At 33.9% G+C, this 18,329-nt stretch overlaps 2 protein-coding genes across 6 annotated transcripts; both read right to left on the reverse strand.

The window, feature by feature from the left end:
* Window positions 1–409: 409 nt before the first annotated feature.
* l(2)k05819 (transmembrane protein 94-like protein l(2)k05819) lies at window positions 410–13,198 on the reverse strand. Of its 5 annotated transcripts, none has more exons than XM_018453254.1 (25): window positions 12,997–13,198; window positions 12,238–12,404; window positions 12,017–12,151; window positions 11,779–11,915; window positions 11,111–11,304; window positions 10,398–10,868; window positions 9,522–9,683; window positions 9,307–9,410; window positions 9,047–9,135; window positions 8,745–8,982; window positions 8,556–8,649; window positions 7,713–7,930; window positions 7,167–7,402; window positions 6,798–6,922; window positions 6,575–6,723; window positions 5,184–5,324; window positions 4,574–4,717; window positions 4,329–4,494; window positions 3,779–3,987; window positions 3,237–3,411; window positions 2,901–3,146; window positions 1,776–2,013; window positions 1,300–1,393; window positions 1,031–1,192; window positions 410–931 (listed from the first exon to the last, which is right to left on the reverse strand). In XM_018453254.1, exons 2-25 carry the CDS (start codon window positions 12,399–12,401, stop codon window positions 859–861), a joined length of 4,164 nt encoding a protein of 1,387 aa, XP_018308756.1. In that variant the 5' UTR covers window positions 12,402–12,404; window positions 12,997–13,198; the 3' UTR covers window positions 410–858. The 5 variants fall into 5 exon arrangements, with proteins under 5 accessions (XP_018308756.1, XP_018308773.1, XP_018308747.1 ...); XM_018453245.1 differs by having other exon boundaries at window positions 859–931; window positions 13,001–13,198; XM_018453267.1 differs by having other exon boundaries at window positions 859–931; window positions 4,329–4,473.
* Window positions 13,199–14,050: 852 nt separating this feature from the next.
* On the reverse strand, window positions 14,051–16,718 carry LOC108725865 (protein lifeguard 3). The gene is made up of 7 exons (XM_018453134.1): window positions 16,509–16,718; window positions 15,983–16,227; window positions 15,848–15,901; window positions 15,444–15,534; window positions 15,231–15,356; window positions 14,681–14,830; window positions 14,051–14,249 (listed from the first exon to the last, which is right to left on the reverse strand). Exons 1-7 carry the CDS (start codon window positions 16,608–16,610, stop codon window positions 14,100–14,102), a joined length of 918 nt encoding a protein of 305 aa, XP_018308636.1. The 5' UTR covers window positions 16,611–16,718; the 3' UTR covers window positions 14,051–14,099.
* Window positions 16,719–18,329: the final 1,611 nt, after the last annotated feature.

Here is an 18,329-nt window from a genome sequence, read left to right on the forward strand (position 1 = left end):
TACCAGCGAGACTGTCACTGCTACAACTCGAATTTAGTTCGACGTTGCTACCTAATAATCAGCTCACAGAGTTACATTTAATTCGCTAAAGTCTTCACTAATCTGCGATCACGACAAATAAATAACTACTGTTGCGTTCAAATGCCAAAAACGCCCAATTTTTCGATTGTACGATTCTACAATAAGCTCGGGCGAAATCGAACGTCAATGAGGATGCCAAAGTTATCAGTAGGAACATATTTAATATAAGTACTCTACATAATACTAATTGTAAGATCGTCAAATGCAAGATGTCTCAGACTTCCCAGGCACACTCGCATTATTATGGATATTACGAAACAATCTTCCTATAAATTTTAAATTATTAAAATAATTTCTTTTTTTTTTTTAAATAAAATCTAAAGCGATACCTATGTAGGACATCTTGAATAATGACAGAATCAAGAGCGAGAGAAATAATGTGCCTCAACGATGCTTTGCGGCTTCCCGTAAATAATTTATCATCGAAAAAAAACTGCTTTAATCGAAGCGTTTGATAAAACAAGATAGAAAACTTGTTCATGACGCTCACTTAAGCTCGCAATCGATGATCGACCGTCGCAAAATATAAATACACACATTGCTATAGAAAAATACCGGTGCTTTGTTCAAGTCTAATTGAATTTGGCAATATTTGACACAGCGTTGTAAGTACACGAAGCTCTTAAAGATCCTAGAGCCTTTTGGATTTTTCGAGTTTGCAGCAACTGAATCACAATACCAGTACTTTCGATAATATGTGCTAATAATATATACACTTAACGATATACCCGTATATCTTTTAAAACGCATTTGATATTTCGAAGACGTCAAATTGGATTAAAATGGCGAATTCATTCCTAGCTTTGTGCCAAATTCCAAACGTGCCCTTTTCTGATATCTCACGTTCACTCTGAAAGAAAAAAAGGCATATGAATATTAATTAATTTCGGAGAAATTGCAGTGAATGCGCCAATATCTAAAGGCATGCGGAAGGAACGTGCAGACGTACTTGATCTCTTGCCATTTGATCAACTCGTTAATTGCAAACGTTAGCGGAACAGAGAATAGAAAGAATAATGGCACGTGTATCGGGAAGTTTTCGATCTTCTTACTCTCCTCTCGCCAAAACTTGCGGAACACTATACCAGAGAACAACGCTTGCACACACAATCTACAACAATAATGATAGATGTATTTTAAAATTTAATCTATAATCTACAGATTTTCTTCTAAGGACAAATTTTTTTAAGCAAACTGTCAATTAGAGTTTTCACTTACACAATAAATACACCAAGAAACCAGGTGCAGTTACTCATAGGATTTTTCTTCCATATCGAGTATTCCCTGTGCACGAAGCTAACAGATATCGTAACTGAAAGAAAAGATAGATATTAATGAATTTCTAAATATTGTTCGCATGTGTCAATGAGTGTATGATGTAAATCAATAAGTGTATGATATGTCAATAAGTGTATGTATGTGTATTGATATAAAATATTTGCCATTTCGGTTAAGTCCTGATTTTAAAAAATTAATAATGCATAACTTTTTGAAGGAGAATTGTAAAATTTTGGAAAAAGACAAAATAAAACTGAACTTGAAGACAGAAGAAAGACTGTTTCGATTAATAGAAATTAAAACATTAAAATTAAGTAATTTTCTACAAAACAAAAGATTTGACAAATTAGATTAAAGTTTTTGTGGCAACAAATTAGTATATTAACAAGAAGACAAAGATATCGTTGGATAATTACCGAAGTGTAGGACTATAAGCGTGAGAGCGAAATGCTGTACGACCAGAACGACAATCGGCTTACTACCCCAGCCGCCCCAAATCTGGTCCCGCAGGTCCGGATATATGTACAGGCACTTGGAGTTCTGTGGTACATAGACGGGGCAAAGCGTCAGAAACGAGATGCACTGCGAGAGGATCACTGTGATCACCGTCGGCAAGAACTTGCTGCCATAGCACCATAGCACGAATAGCGTGACCTATAATATATTTCTCAGTGTCATCTCTGTTCTCGAAATTTGAATAACGTTGATAAATAACACTAGTTTACAAGGTTTTATGCAAGAACAATTGAAGACTATTTCTAGGGTAATAATTTTCGACGTTGAGTCCGAATCTGCCATTGAAATATTTCCATCAGATAAAAAAAAATTGTATTTTTATACCTTTTCGAGATATATAAATTAGAAAAAAATCAGAAGAGTTGAGCGTTTAATTTTTGTAGGACTTTGAATTAATATCCCTAATATTTTTCAATTATTATTATCACATCCTGGTGGAAACGTTCGCTTTGTTCATCACTTGTCGCACCTAAATTATTTGAAAAAAAATGTTATATCTTAAAAATTGATATACTATATGTTAAAAATTTGATCTGATGAAATTTTTTTTTGATGGCAAATTTGAATTCAAAGTCCTAAAATGCTTTTAAAAAAGTTGTTTTCTTTTCTTGCACCGAAATTATTCAAAATTTGTAAACTATGTAATCAGTGTTTCCACTAAACTCTTTAAGCCGTGATCAAATGAGAAACAGAGATTGAGATTGGATTAGAATTTAACTAATCAAAAGAATGAAAATCAATCTCAAGTTTAATGTATTTTGCTTCGATTGGTTAAATTCCAATCTCAAACTTAATCTCTGATCACGGCTTTACTCCAATTTTTTTTCTCAAATTCACACTTTATACATCTTAAATTATATATCAAAATTAGATACTAGTATAATGTTCTAAAGAAAATAAATAAATAATAAAAATGGAATATAAAAATAGCGTTTTTCTCCTTATATTTATATGGCTCGAACCATATAAAACACGCGAGTTTCAAAAAGATCATCAGTCATTCACTTATCCTTGGCCCTTCTCACCTCTCCATTGACCACGCATTGATTCTTCCCGGTCGCGCGTTGCATTATCGTCGAGTCTATCGGCGTGGCGATCATGGATGTCGACAGTATGGGAATTATTAAGCAGCATAACCAGAGTATTTGATCGATGGAGAACAGCGGTGGCAGCAATAGAAACGCCGACAGCATTTGCACAAACGAGAGTGTAACTACACAGCACAGCCAGAATTGTATACAGTTCCATAAATTCTTCATGTAATAACGAGCCTGTATGAATACAAGGAAAAGTTTATTATCGTTTGTTATGCTTCATTATCTTCTCGTTTAATTTCCTGGAGTAAATAAAATACATCGTACCTCCATAATGAGATGAAAAATTGCCACAGGATCCTCGCGTTTCACACTCAGTGAACATGCGACAGAATTTAGCGCTCTACTCAGATCAACGGGAGAAATTCCTTGGCTCTCCGTAGGAGATACCAATACCGGTACCTTCTGACATACCTGAGGATACAAGGGTTCCACCGCCACTCTACGATTGATTTACAAGCCTTTAGAAAACTTTGACATAAGGAAATCATTTTCGCATTAAATCGACAAAATAGAATCTGCTGTATGGATATTTCTCTAGAAACTTAATTCTGGATATCGATCATGTAACTTTTCTCTAGAGTGGAAACGTGAAAAGTAAACATTTTTACTTGCATATATAGTTATCATTTTCGGTTAAAACCTGCTATATAATCGAAAACGCTAACACATTCATACAAAAAAATTCTTACTTTTCACATTTCCACCCTAAGGAAGAAATTATGTGATTGACCACCTATTTTTTTACAGATTTTGCCTGAATCCTTGTAATAAATTGAATCGGTGAGATCATAATTATTATAAATTACCCTGCGTCAGCCTGCATGAAAATAGGCATGTTCTCGGCGTTGGCAGAGGAGCCAAGTACACACACTACCTCGCCATAATCCTGCATTATATGCAACATCTCGCGAGTCACTGTGGTGTTGCAGTCAGTGAACAGGGACACGAGTAAAGGAACGTTGTCTATCAGTTCGATGTGCGGACGTATCTTATCTATGCCCCTCGGCAGTTTAGCCTGTATACGCAGAATAAGTAAAGGAGGTTGTTTCGGTCAAAATAAAAAAGTTTCAAGATTACAAATTATATATCAAACAATACAGGTTTTGTTAATTAATTCCTGAAATATCTTACTAAACAAACTTTTAGATTTATGGTAACTTCTTCGATGTTCTCGATATTTCCTCTTGATAAACAATTCAACACTTTACTTAAGTAGCCTTTTAATATGATACATAATTTGTATATTTCGGAACTTTTTTCATTCTGGCTGCAAACAACCAAAACTTAACATCTTCCTTATGTTGTGTTTTATCACAAACGTTTATTAGATTTAATCCAGAAGAAGATCCATCTTACCCTGTTCGACAGATCGAAGTTGACCGGCGCGCTTTGTTCAGTGCTGTCGGTGAGGCAGCTCAAGGACCTCCAAGCCTCCTGGCCTGATCCCAAATCGACGCTCTGCACCAGGACGCTGTCCTCGCTTCTCACCGTGTCCTGCTCTCTGCTCGACAGTTTGTGATCTCTGTAGCATCATCAAATCTTAAATAGCATCGAGTATTTTTTAGAAATTTTTTTTATTCTGCTTTAGATATCACAGCAACCTGTGGCTCATCGTGCTTTTGACCTGCGACGTTCCCATGTTGTTCCACTCGGTTGTTTCGTCGTCAAATTTCACTGTCGAGAAGTCCGTGTTGATAGCGCTTGGCGCCGACATGCTCATCGCTCGGCTGTTGTTCAGATTGGTGCTAAAATGAGAATTATTCTTTCTTAATGGATATTCTCTACGCTCGATACTTCGCTAATCATATAACGGCGGGTAGTAAGAAGCACATTAATGCTAAGAAGCCAAGAGAATACGTTAGTTCATTCTTTCGAACACGACAAAGTTTCCATAACAAATAAATGAAAATTCTCTCGTCATGCTGCGCATGTTTTGCGATCGATTAATCATAGAACGCATGAGATTTTAAATATTTGTCTTTTCATGATATTTCGATTAATGCTTCATTTTTTCAAATTCATTTCCCTATTATCTGAACGTTTGTAATTTTCCATTAACTTTCATTAGATTAGATCTCATGCATTCTGTAGTTACTATGTTGCTGTTTTAACATCTTTTTTCTTTCTTTGAAGCAAAGCAGAAATCTTTGATTTCAAATTGTACAGCGTATATATCGTGAGCTATTTCTGCATGTAATCGGTGTAACATACCGAGGTAAGACACGATTAAGCAAGTGGCTGGCCTCGTCCATGCAGGAGTAATTAGGCTGATGAGATTGGGCCGTGGGTGAGGGAGTGGGTGAGGACATGGCTGCTGCCTGGCTCACCCACCAACCCACTGGACTCTCGGACCTGATATTGTCATGTGTGTGTTAATTACAGTACATATAATTGTGTAATCTTTGCGCGAGTAATCGTGTATTTGCATAATCAAAATTTTTAATGAGCGTCAACTTGCAATTGCAATAAATTGCTCCACATTAGTTAAGGAACATGTCATTAAAAAAATGATTGTAAAGCATCGTAGAGACACAAAATATAAATAAAATAAAATCATTGTTAGTGTGAGACTCGATGTCCTGAATAAAAAAAAAGATATTAGTTATACATGTTAGGTATTAAGACATTGCAGCCAAAATGATCGCGACATTTTCAAAATTAGTGATACTGCAGGATGTCTCGGAGAAATGTATGAGAATTAATCTTAAATTTAATTCAATCCTCGATTTTCAGAATTTCTAAAGATCGTTTGATTTATGCATACTTTCTCTCTTAAATATGTTAATTATTCTTGTTGGTATCTTTATATATAACGAATAAATCTTTATATATCTAAACGTTTTATTTTTAAATAAATTTTTATACGATATAAAAAATAAACGTTTGAGTTAATTTGTGTTCGATTCAAGTGTGTGTACAAACTGGATTTTGTAATATTTTTTCTCGAGATATCCTGCGTAGCAACGATGAACATGCAGATTAATATTAACAATTACAAAAGTAAAAAAAGACGTATAGACAAACATATACGACGGGGGCATATGCGGATATCTCTCCAGCCATTGCTGTCTCCTGCAATACATGGATATATTTTACATTCGAGCTTCATGGCAGCTCACTCTAACGAGAATAAGAGATTTATTCCGTCATTATATGCATGCAATTTTCCCACATGCGTGTCTCTCTCTCTCTCTCTCTTTCTCTCTCCTCTGATCCTACAATTATCTCTTTCAATCGGGAATGCCTCTCTTAAATTATGATATATTTTTTCTCATATTTAAAAAATTTTTTCTTCCTTCTCCTCCTAAAAGGAAATGTATTGTCCAAAAATTACGAGATGATAAGAGGACGTTCTCTCTAAATTCTTTAGAGTTGAATCTCACTCTAAAGAGTGAAAATTGAGCCAGTCTTAAAAAAGTGGCTCAATTTTCAATTTTTAAGAGTGAGATTTCACTCTTCAAAGTGAGATCCACTTTAAAAATTTTAGAGAGATGAATCAGAGACACTGACGGTAAGAAAAGTCGCGGATATGCCCCATAAGAAATTCAAGAGACATTGAGAGAAAAACGGCGACGTCATCGCGTTTCGATGATAAATGATACCTGGCCCCCTCGCTGAGTAACGAGATGTGACAATTCCAGCCGCTCTCCAAGCCCATTTTCTCTGAGAAAACACGCGAGCGCAGTTCGTTCTCCTTGCTGAAGTGCACAAACCTTATACATGCTCTGTCCAATTGTTCAATCAATTGTACCTGTAGTCATATAATATACATATTAATTTAGTGTTCACAGTACAAATTAATCATTGACCATAATAATATCGTACCATATCGGTTTGTGCCTGATATTGCATGGTAACCATTCCGATGAAGACCTGATTACACTGCACCTCAAAGCAGCTTTCAATATCATTCACGTCGTCATCCTTATTTTCGTTACACAGCAAGGAATCTGAAAACAAAGCCATGTTTTTATTACAATTGAAATATTTGTGAATTAAAAACAAATTAATCAAAAAATTAAAATATAAAATATATCTAGATTAAATAAGTGAAAGATATTCAAATATTAAAAATAAAAAAATAAGAAAGCAGGAAGTTAATATAATTACATTTGGCTCATTCTGCTATTAAGATAACACTTAAAAAAATTAAAGTTACAGTAAAACATCCATCAAATTAGTGACTACGTTAACCTGTCGAATGAAACTGTCCCAGTATTCCTCGTACTCTGGGATCGAGAACGTTTCTGAAATCCCACGGTAAAGGAGTCGGACTCCTGTGGGGAGTGTATAAATGTTTGCTATCCGCCGGTAGCTCCAGATATATCTCGGACATGTTGTCGCCGATGGCGCGCGTCAGCGGTCGATAAGCAAATGCAGTGCAATACGAGGTCAAGCTCGTCCTCTGGTAGAAGTCTTGCACCTTTTTCCTGCAAAAGGAAAAATTATCAAGACGCACCGTTTACAAACTGTTTTGAAAATTTTTGAAAACACATCTAATATAGAAACACATCTATAATATAATAATCCAGAGACTCGATTGTCTTGAAACGAGGTGAAAGTTAAAAAAAAACGAGCACATTTATTTTTATAATTAATATTTGTAACATTTACGATTTAAATTCATTGATCACAATATCTAGTGAATTTTTGTAATTTTCTTACTTCAGTAATTTCACCTTTAAAATATACGATCGGTTTCCATTTAAGAGATTGATGGAATTGAAATGAACGATATACCTGTCTGATGCGGAAAGAGGGCAGAGATCGTGGCCATCCCAATACTCGATACACGAATCCAGAATTATGTCGGCCGTTCCTTGTGTCAACAATTGCAGACCACCACCGCTACGCTCTTTCACGACCACAGCGACCATGTGAGGGAACGGAAACTTCAGTTTTGTCGCGATGCTCAGTGAACGCGCGAACTTTATGTCCCGCCTGACCATCTCCGGTTGCTGCCAAACAAATTATTTTAGTTTGCTTTTTTAATCGATGATTGTGTGTTCACTTTTGTAATATAAATTATTCCTCTCCAAATAATATCTTTTTAGAATGACTCTTCTAAGAAACAGTTTGACAAAAGTTGATTATAGAGAACTATTCAGTTCAACAGTTTAAGTGATTGCTAAAACGTGCGATCAGTTTTCAGAATTTTAGCAAAAAGTAATCTTATTATGAATTAACTCTCCCATTTGTAAATATTTTTACTTTCTGCGTTTACAAATCTGGATCGTTTTTATTCAGTCCAAGTTTTTTTGCTGTTTTAAGCTTTAAAAAGATATGGAAAAATTCAAGATTACTCTCAATATCTCTGTTACATTGCCAAATAATTTTTTAACTCAAATGTTAAAATTTTTAAATTGAAATTTGATAGCGAAATTTCGTTCGTTCCAAAAAATCTCAGATTACTGAGTATTCTATCATAGAAAAAGTCAGAATGGATTCCGATCGGAATTATTCAATTATTCCCTAGATTTCTATTGTGTTTTCTGGGGAAAATGGAATAATTCCGATCGGAATTCATTCCGACATGTTCCATGATAGGTACCCTGATTCTAAAAAACCATTATCAATACTCACTACATGTCTAAATGTACATAGTTGCTGTTCCAGTTGGAAGATTTTCTGCGCTTGATCCTGGAAACCGATCTGCTTCGCCAATTCGCACAGACATCTGCTGAATACATTTCATTTTCAATAATAGATTTTGCAAAGAAATCGCAACTAATCCTATGAGAAAGAAAAAATTAAAGATCAAGGACAACGAACCGTCTGTTCGTCACCGGGACCAAATTCTCATTGTAGAGAGCTTCGCAAGTAACGTGGCAACAGAATTGCGTGTAGTGTTCCTGCGTGTCCATGTTGCATGTGTTGAGGAGGATCGCCAGGCCGAGTGGTTTCAGCGAGTTCAGATGTTGCCGCCACGAGTGGTCGTCAAACTGCAGTCGGAACGGCAGGGCGTGATCGTGGGTGAGATCCAGAACCTCGGCGGTGGAGTGCGACATATCTGCGAAGCATCGGACGTCGTTACGTTGCGCACTCGGCTTTCGTTGTCTCCCATCCTTCCTTACCATGCTGTACGTAAGACGTTCTATTGGAGTTCGCCTTGGTCTCCTCGGACTCCTGGTTCTTGTCAGTCGTCTTGTCCACACTGCCGGTACTGCAAAATAAACGGGACTGTAATCGCGTCGATACGATTCCACCGAGTGATTTCACAAATTTAAGTTACGTTAAATTCCTTCATCTCAGGGGGCAAATTCACAAATTCTTGGATTTTTAGATACTCGGATTCTTATATCCCCAACTGGGTCCGCGACTATAAGATGACTACCTCGAGCTCGGCGACAAAATATTGGCGTTACGTAGGAAAAATACTTTCTCCGCCGTGGGATTAGGCCATGAGAGAAGTCCCTTCTTATCTACGCAGCACAGCGCCTACAAAAATATATTGAGTGTTATATAATATATATATATATATATATATAAATTGATAATCATTATTACTTGATTACTCAACTTATAATCAATTTGTGCTACGGTACTCACGGTTACAGAGCCCAGAACGTGCAGAATGCTCGCCGATCGCGACATCATGTGCTCGTTGCCGAAAAGGATATCGAAGAAGTATTCTTTGAGTTCCAGCCAGTTGTACACTACATCCGGATGATTGGGACCATTGATATCCGCGTCTTCGAAAGGATCTACAAACTACATTTATAAAAATTGTAAACCAGTGTAATATTTTGTAATTAATCATAATTTTTAATTCATAAAAATGACAAAAACCTCTATGTATATTATATTACATACATACCTAAGTCCTTATCATTTTTTAAACTAAATTTGAAAAATTAAGAAAGAATTTTTTTTTACATGAATAATATATAATTATAAATTTATCATAATTATATAATTTTGCAGATAGTATATCAATTCGCGCGTAGGTTCTCTAACAAAAAGTATTTATAATCTGTTCTTAATTTCAAGACTCCCAAGTAATATCTTAAGATGTTTTCTGATTGGTTCATGATATTTTAAGATTCTACTTAAGATAATATCTTAACTATAAAAACTATGAATATTTCCTTTATTCTTAGTCATAAAAAAAGAGGCACAAATTCAAATTAAAAATTCATAGACAAATTTAAAATTCCTACAATAAAATCTTCATAATCTTATTTACCATTATCTTATTTTTTTTAGATGAGAACATTCATCGTGTGAGATTTCACATAGAATTCTTATAATGTTATTACATTTGGGATAAAATAATGTAATTCTGTATGTGTGTGAATAAATCAATAAATTTATAAAATTATGATTACAATCCCATAAATATATAAAACACTAATTTCTTCATGTAAATTGACTATGTTAATATATTTTAATTTATAAATAATTTATTTCTAAATAATTACTGACCTGGAGCTTTTTTGCAGACAGATAAAGCTTGACCAGCGCTTTGAAGCGAGCCATGCCGAAGCAGTTGAGGAATATCCAGCAGGCGGGAAACACCAACGGTAGCAACGGAAGACTCACAGCGATCGGTTGTAACAGAAACATCTCGCTCCAGTGGCCAGTGCCAAAGTAGTCTGTCAGATATAAGTAACGGAGCAGATTGATCACGAGGATAACAATCACGAGTATCGGATAGGTCAAGTGCTCAATGCAGCAGATCATCAGTAAGTGACGTTTGCGATTGTAATAAGTGACCGGTCGATCGAGAGCTTGATCGAGCGCCATACGCAGATTCACCAAGTACGGCGTTTCCTGGAGTTTGTAGATCTTACTCTTCAGAGGTACGCGGGACTGCGGCGTGGAGAAGATTTCGTTCGCGCTGTGTACCGGCGCACTGTAAGTCTCTCTTGCGTGCAAAACAGGCGCTTCTGAATCCTGAAAATGCAATCAGCTACAAGAAACTTACTTCTGAACAGTTTGATTAATTATTTGAGTAAAATCTCTGTACATCTTGAAGACTGAACATCTAGAAATCTGCATTGAAGTTCGATTATCTATAAGAAGTGTAATTCTAGACAGTCTGATTGTGTTTTAGTAAAATATCTGTTTAACTTTGATATCTTGAAGAAGACCGAACATCTGTGAGATCTACGTTGGAAAGAATTCAAGTCACATACGTCATACGGCACGCAATATCCAGGTGCTTGCTGGCCTGGCTTCATCACGATTATGTCACCGGCCACTAATAAAGCCCACGGCAAGTTGACTACTTCACTATCACGATACGTCCACTGCAAGGTCAAGCAAGGGGATTGCGGACTGCACAAATGTGGGTAGTTCTCGGACCTCCATTGACATGTGGAACGCGCAACTGCAATTTTGAAACACTTTTATAACATTATCATTGCAAGATTTAATAATAATAATAATTTTATTGAAATATAAATAACAAATAATAACAAAAGAAATATGTTAAGAAAGCAAAATTAAAGTAATAGCAATTCTAGATGACATACTTAGAAAAGGCAAATATTGAAAATAGTAATTTATATACGATTTAGAAACTGCAAATATTAATCGAAAATAATTGTATAGGATTTATATAGAAACTGCAATTTACGTTAAGAACCGGTTTTTTCCTTCTGAATTGAGATTTAGTAAATTACTATAATTTACGTTCTATACTATAACTCTACGTTCTGTGTAGCGCTAATAGAAATATACTAAATCACAAGTTATCAATCAGGAAAACTTGCATCGTATGCTTTAGGCTTAACATTTGTAATTCCAATTTTGATACAAAATAAATATTACAGAGACGACAAACAATTATTTAAATACATACCATTGAGTTGATCAAGAAGAATTTTTACTCTATGAGGAATTTCTTCATGTCGTAATTTATTATCCGATACCACTAAGATAAAATTCAATACTACTAAACAACAGACTATCAGTCCTTCATACGGCAGTGTCGAATACCTGTAACAATACTTACTTATGAAGCTGCTGTTGTCTCAAATAAATAAAATAAATGGAAAACAAGCAAATTTCACATAAATGTACATTCCCATCTAACTTACCATGTTTCATTAAGCGTAAAGTACGCAATGATGAGAATAACGGCATTGATCAACAGCGCGATCGCAGAGGTCCAGCAGAGCGTTGTATATTGGCTACGATGATGCAGGGTGTCCTTCAGCCAAGCTCTATATTTCCTGAATATAAATATTTGTCAAGATATAAGTATGTCACAAAAATTCACATATTTCTAAACAATCACGATTGTTGTACAAGATACTACTTATTTTTCCTATGATCCTCTTCGTACTCCTGTAGGACACGTCTAACATCACGATGTAGAGTATCCAAGGCTACTGTAGTGGTCAAGCCTAAAGTTTCCTTAGGTTTAGTCTCAGTATTCTCGTCTGTCTTCGTGTCTTTGCCAATTAAGCGTTCGTCCTCCATTTTCTATAAAAACAGCCAAATTAGACAGTTAGTCTACAAATTTAATTAAAAAAATTAAATAAAATGTCAATTAAATTAATAAAATGTCAACATATTTAATCTTGATTCAAGTGATACATTAATTCAATGACATAATCTTGTTGCCCTAGAAACAACTTATTGGCGATACATTGGTTAATTGTTGGGAATATATTGAGCCAATATTGTACTGATACATTGTACTTCTAAAGTGGTCTGTCTAAATTTACTGTACAATTATATTGTTTGGGTCAATATAATTGATAAGGTCCAAAAAATAAAAAATAAAAATTTTCACTGAAAAAAAGATCTTACACTAAAAGACAAAGTCATCGGAAAAAAGTTTTTAAATAAAATATTAATAAGAAAATAGATTACATTTTAGGTCAAATAGATATCAAAGCCAAGCAGGGTTAACTAACGAAACATATATTAATAACACTTTCCCGATAAGACAAATAGATTTTAGATTAATAATACGATTACTATCACTAAATCATCAAAAATCACAAGCAAAATGATGCAGTCTACGCAAGAGAAAAAAGTCAATGAGGGTTATAACTTCACGGAGTCGCACTCGCCAAGAAAGAATCGCTGCTCCTTTCTGTTCCTTTCTTGCTTTGCGCTCGACGCACGAGATAACGTCTCAGAATTGATTGCGGTTTATCTCCAGCGTAGCGAGGATCGCATAATTTTCAAGAAATCCGCTCGAAATTGCGACGGACAGCACTCAAAACATATAACTCGCATCGTTCGTGTGATTTTGGGATGCAATCGTAAAGAAAGAGAGAAAGAGAAAGAGAGAGAGAGAGAGAGAAGATAATTTCGAATCTGAACGTAATGAGTGTAGATTGCATGTTTCAATCATTACTTCAGTGTTTTCTTTTCAAGAAAGAGAAAGAAAGTTTTTTAATAGAAATATATAAATATATTATTTTATAATTTTAAAATTTTCTATTGATTTATAGACAGCATCATTATCGGCTGGCGATAATGCAGAGCTCTATATTTCCTCACCTCAGAAAATCCAAGCCTAGGATATTCCAGAATATGAATAAGGGCGGTATCCATAATCCGTTCTTATTTCAAGACTGTCTTAAATAATGTCTTAAAATGCTAATACGGTCCTCTGACTTCTTAAGTTCATGACTTTTTGAATATAAGATCTGACTATGAATACTGCCTAAAAGAATCTTATAACAATTAAAGAGCGCACTAATTAACGCTCGATCTTAATCATATTCGATCAGATTTCGCATTCTATAATTTCTAATAAAATCGTATGAAAACTGAAAAAGTTCAACATACTTTCTTAAAAATAATTGAATAAGAAATTTTAGAACATTTTTTGTATATAAAAAAAATTTTTGATATATAAAAACCGAGATTTTTTAAATATTTTAAAGTGTTCCAATTTATATAAAATTAAAAAAAAATTTTCACTAGATTAAAATAAGATAACAGTATATTGATGTAAAATTTTAAATTTATAAGATTATTATAATATTATAATGTTACGTTACTTCGAATGCAAAAGATATTTATGTTCATGTTTTAATATATTTATATAAATGTTATATAATATAATATGTACATAATAGAAATGTATATATGTGTATAAATACATACATGTCTCAATGTAAAATATTACAATACATCGAAGACGTTTATTTTCTTTTTTCATCGGTGAAAGAATCCCATAAACATCAACAAGTACTGATACAATAGTACGATGTCAACGTAAATCTGCGTAGTTGCAAAGATGACTTCTTCGGGACTCAATTCTATTCTGCGTCCACCCATGATTGTCTGCACGTCGAAGTACAAATACTGAAAATACATAAAATAATTTTATCATCGAATTTTGTCTATTTCATTAATTTACTTTAATTTATTACAGGAAATTAATTATCGATAACCTTCCCGATTAATTTTCGCAATAATGAACGTGCAGAAAATGCAGAAATATGATAATTCTTTTTACAATTAGTATACCTATTTATTTTCATTTTTTTCTATTTTAGACTATTTAATAATATATCTCTTAATAATTGATGTATAAATCGCAATAAAATAGCATTAAAAATTAATATAAAAAATTGAAAGAACTAAAATAGATAAAAATTTGCAGCTGAATTAAAATTAACGTTACAGCTCATAGATGTAAAAATTCGAGGAGCTTTAAAGTCCAAAGAATTAAAATATTACTAAAATGGACGTTGGTGAATAGGTTTTTTCACGAGAATCCAAAACACACTAACCATGCAGAGTAGGAGCGTTCCAATGATAGCTATTACCAGGCGTAGAACCATTATATGAGTGAACAATAAGATTATTAGCACCGTAAAAATAGATACGATCGCAACCAGCCCAATAATCATCAACAAACCCGGTTTCATCGTCAAGTCAAACTGCAATTTAAAATAAAACGATTCTTCATTTATACATTCTTTATTTCTTTGTCTAATATAAATGCAAATAAATTAAAGAAGAAAATAATGAAGTTGCAATAGAAATTATGTTTCTGAGAAATATTAAGACAAATTAATTAATGTAACGTGTTAACAATACATATTGAAAATAAAAGAATTAAAAAATATAATTAAAAGATGTATATATATGTATATATAAAAAATATAAAGATATTTATAAAAGACATAAATATGGATAGTATAAAAGAGAAATAAAAAAATTAAGAGAAAACTAATTAATATCATATTTTAATGCAAGTTTCAGTGTAACGCATACTAAATTAGAAAACATCGAAACATAAAATCGCAATGGGAATATAAAATAAAAGCATGGGACTACCGTGGAAAATGTTGCTACAAGAGCTATGATCATCGTAACGATGGCGGTCATGCCCAAAACGATGAGAATCACCTCGATGGTATAAAATACGGAGACGAAGGCAGCTAGGTATGACATTCCCATTGTCTGTGATTCATGAGAGATTTAACTGAATTAATTCAAATTTACAAGAACCGCTCCATTGTGTAAAGAGAAGAAGTGAAGAAATCGTACCAGTAGGATTAGGCAGATGTAATTGAATGGAGCCGTTCGTCTGGCGTGCACCGAGCAGGATACAGTACAGTACGCGACGATGAAGACCACCCTAAAATGCAAGTGAATGTTTTAAGATTAAAATTTATACAAAATAAAAAGTACGATCAATTAATAAATACATTTCTTAAAGCCTTAGAGCTATTTTTAATAAAAAGAAATAAATGCGGACTGATATATATAAATTGATATTATAATACTTATATTAATATTATTATACATATATTATCATTATTATCATAATATGTTAACGTATGGATGAAATATTATATTATATTTGTTAATATTATTTCTATTTTCTTCGTTCTCTCATTCCTTTTCATTTAATATCACAAGTCAATGACAAGAAATCTACGCAATCTTACATGGCAACGATCCACAGATACCAGTACACTATCATAAACTTCTGCGCTTCATCCCTGGAAAATAATTCAGAAGATCATAATAGAAAGCTTAAAATAAAGAATTGGAAAGAATACTTCTTTTGCGTGTGCATTCACCAGAACAAAAAGATGGATATAACGAAGATGGTGAATATCAACTGCATTGTGAGGAGGCAGAAAACCTTGCGGACAAAGCTTCTCCTGATAATGATGTCCTTGAAGTCGCCTATAAATTCGTCGGCCTCTTCTTGCGGTAACATGTTCCTTCTGCGCTGATCCCGTACCCAGGCTTTGTACAGTTCTAAGTTCTCCCTTTCTCTCTGCGCTACCATCTCATCTGTCACTGTGACAGTGTAAGGCCCCTGGAATTGGAATTAATTATTATTAAACTGAAAATCGCTCAAATTCTTCTAATTGCATTATTACTGATAATTCTAACAATTCTAATGTCACAATTATTTATTAGAAATAAGCAAGAAAACAGCCATTGAAGAAGTCCCAATTTACAGAAATGTTAGAAAAAAACCTACAGAAAAATATAATTACATAGTAAAAAGCTTATGTACATGAATCTGGCGAATTATCAAATTCAACGATACTGAGAATTAAGACCTGCTGTTCGCGTGATTGAAACGTCACTTACACTTTTTAGTTTCTGGCCTTTGATTAATGGCGGTAGCTGCGGAGGACCTGGGATATTCTGTGGAATCCGCTGTTCTTCGATATCGATATCGTCGGACTGCATTGGATAGGCCGAATGAAACCGCTCGTTAACATATATCAATCTCTTGCTCCTCTCTGAATTTTGTTGTTATACCTAATAGTACCTCAACATGACTAATTATACGCTGAATCTATTATCAATCAATCGCAACTGCGATTAACAAATGAAGATAAATGGAGTTCGCCAAGCTGTCGCTTTAAATATCAACAAGTGCAATTAATATTAAAAATATATTTTGGATATATTAAAAAATATTATTTTAATAATAAAAACCTCATTTTTTCTGATAATAATTAACGTAATAAAAGTACAATCAAAAGTTAAATAAACGAGCGATTGAGCAAAAAGGTACTGCAATACACAAGACAGAATATACAGAAAATATATATAATTTTATCAAATATTGCGACAGAACAATATAGGCAAATTAATTACATAATAAGCACAGTGTACTAAGTAATAAATACGTATAAGTAATAAGTTGCTTCACACGAATTAAGTTAGTATTGAATGCTTTTACTTTGGTTTTAAAACTTTCCAAGTCGAGTGAAAAAAAATTAATTACGAGGATCGATTACGTTAATTATTATATATTTAAATAATTTCGTTAAATATTTTTCTTTTATTAGTTGGTTACAATTCTATATAGAGTAAGAAATAAATGACAATACGAGAGAAATATCAGGGCGCTCCGAGATTAGAACCGAGTATCGATCTCCTCCGAAATGGTAGACTTCCGGTAGACTTCCGTCCTGCCATTGAACCATACAGCCCTGACGCTGATAGTTTCTCTGTTGTACCTATTTCCTTTTTAAATTTTCTTACAATTGTTAACTAGCGTTAAGAAGAATAAAACGAGGTAGAATTGTCACCAATGCACAATCGTTTAGGTGTTAAAGCTCAATAATAAAATTTATTACGTCTTAACAATGGGGGTATTTTAAATGGACACCGATAACTACTTGGAGATAAAAGATCTTCTCTTTCTAATGCACGAGAAAAATGATTTGATTATGTTTTGATATCAATCTACATAATTAAATGCATTTTGGTTAAACCAAACAGAATTTCAAGTTGTTATGACAATATTGAGATTTTACAAATAAAATGTTTGGTACTTTACTATATTATAAAGGGGTTATGTTATATTTTATATTATATTATATTATAAGGCTTTTTTTAAATATTTTTCAGTTCAATATGGTAGTAGATGAATAATAATGTCTAGAGTCGCTCGATAACTGGCGTTGTTATCTGTAGCGCGCCTATATAGAAGATGTAGCTGCGGATGGCACAAGCGTTCGCTGTTACATCAATAACTTATAACCGGCAGTGTAAGAAACATTTTTTAATAAATTCTATGTCTTGTGCAAACATAATCATTCGTCTATTACATCCTGGACTCATACAGAAACTGAAGTATCATTATCAAAATTCTAATTAATTTTAACGGTAAAGGTATAGAATACCCGGCTCACCTCCGATTTTGATGAAATTAGGCTTATTCGACGCGTTTTTGCACGAAATGAACGAATGTGGCAGAAAAAAGTGCCGCTCTGGCCTCCGAACCGAGATATTTAGCGTTAAAGTTCACGACCGTTCAGGTTAGGAAATCTGTCATACCGACTCGATATAAGCGCTATAAGCGCTATAAGTATGAACACCGTCTTCATGGTTTAAGAATATTCCAAGCGGACACTGTCTCAGCTGTAACTTCCACGCAGTTAGGCCCCAAGCGGG

This window comes from Mycetomoellerius zeteki, unplaced genomic scaffold (assembly GCF_001594055.1).
Source record: "Mycetomoellerius zeteki isolate Tzet28-1 unplaced genomic scaffold, Tzet1.0 scaffold110, whole genome shotgun sequence".
NCBI lineage: Eukaryota > Metazoa > Arthropoda > Insecta > Hymenoptera > Formicidae > Mycetomoellerius > Mycetomoellerius zeteki.

Excerpts from the sequence above, each read along its gene's own strand:
- LOC108725865 (XM_018453134.1), bottom strand. The coding sequence starts at position 16,610 with ATGCAGTCCGACGATATCGATATCGAAGAACAGCGGATTCCACAGAAT. Across the intron at positions 15,535-15,847 it reads TATCTGTGGATCGTTGCCAT|GGTGGTCTTCATCGTCGCGT; the intron begins GTAAGATTGCGT and ends CTTGCATTTTAG. Across the intron at positions 14,250-14,680 it reads GAACGCTCCTACTCTGCATG|TATTTGTACTTCGACGTGCA; the intron begins GTTAGTGTGTTT and ends ATGTATTTTCAG.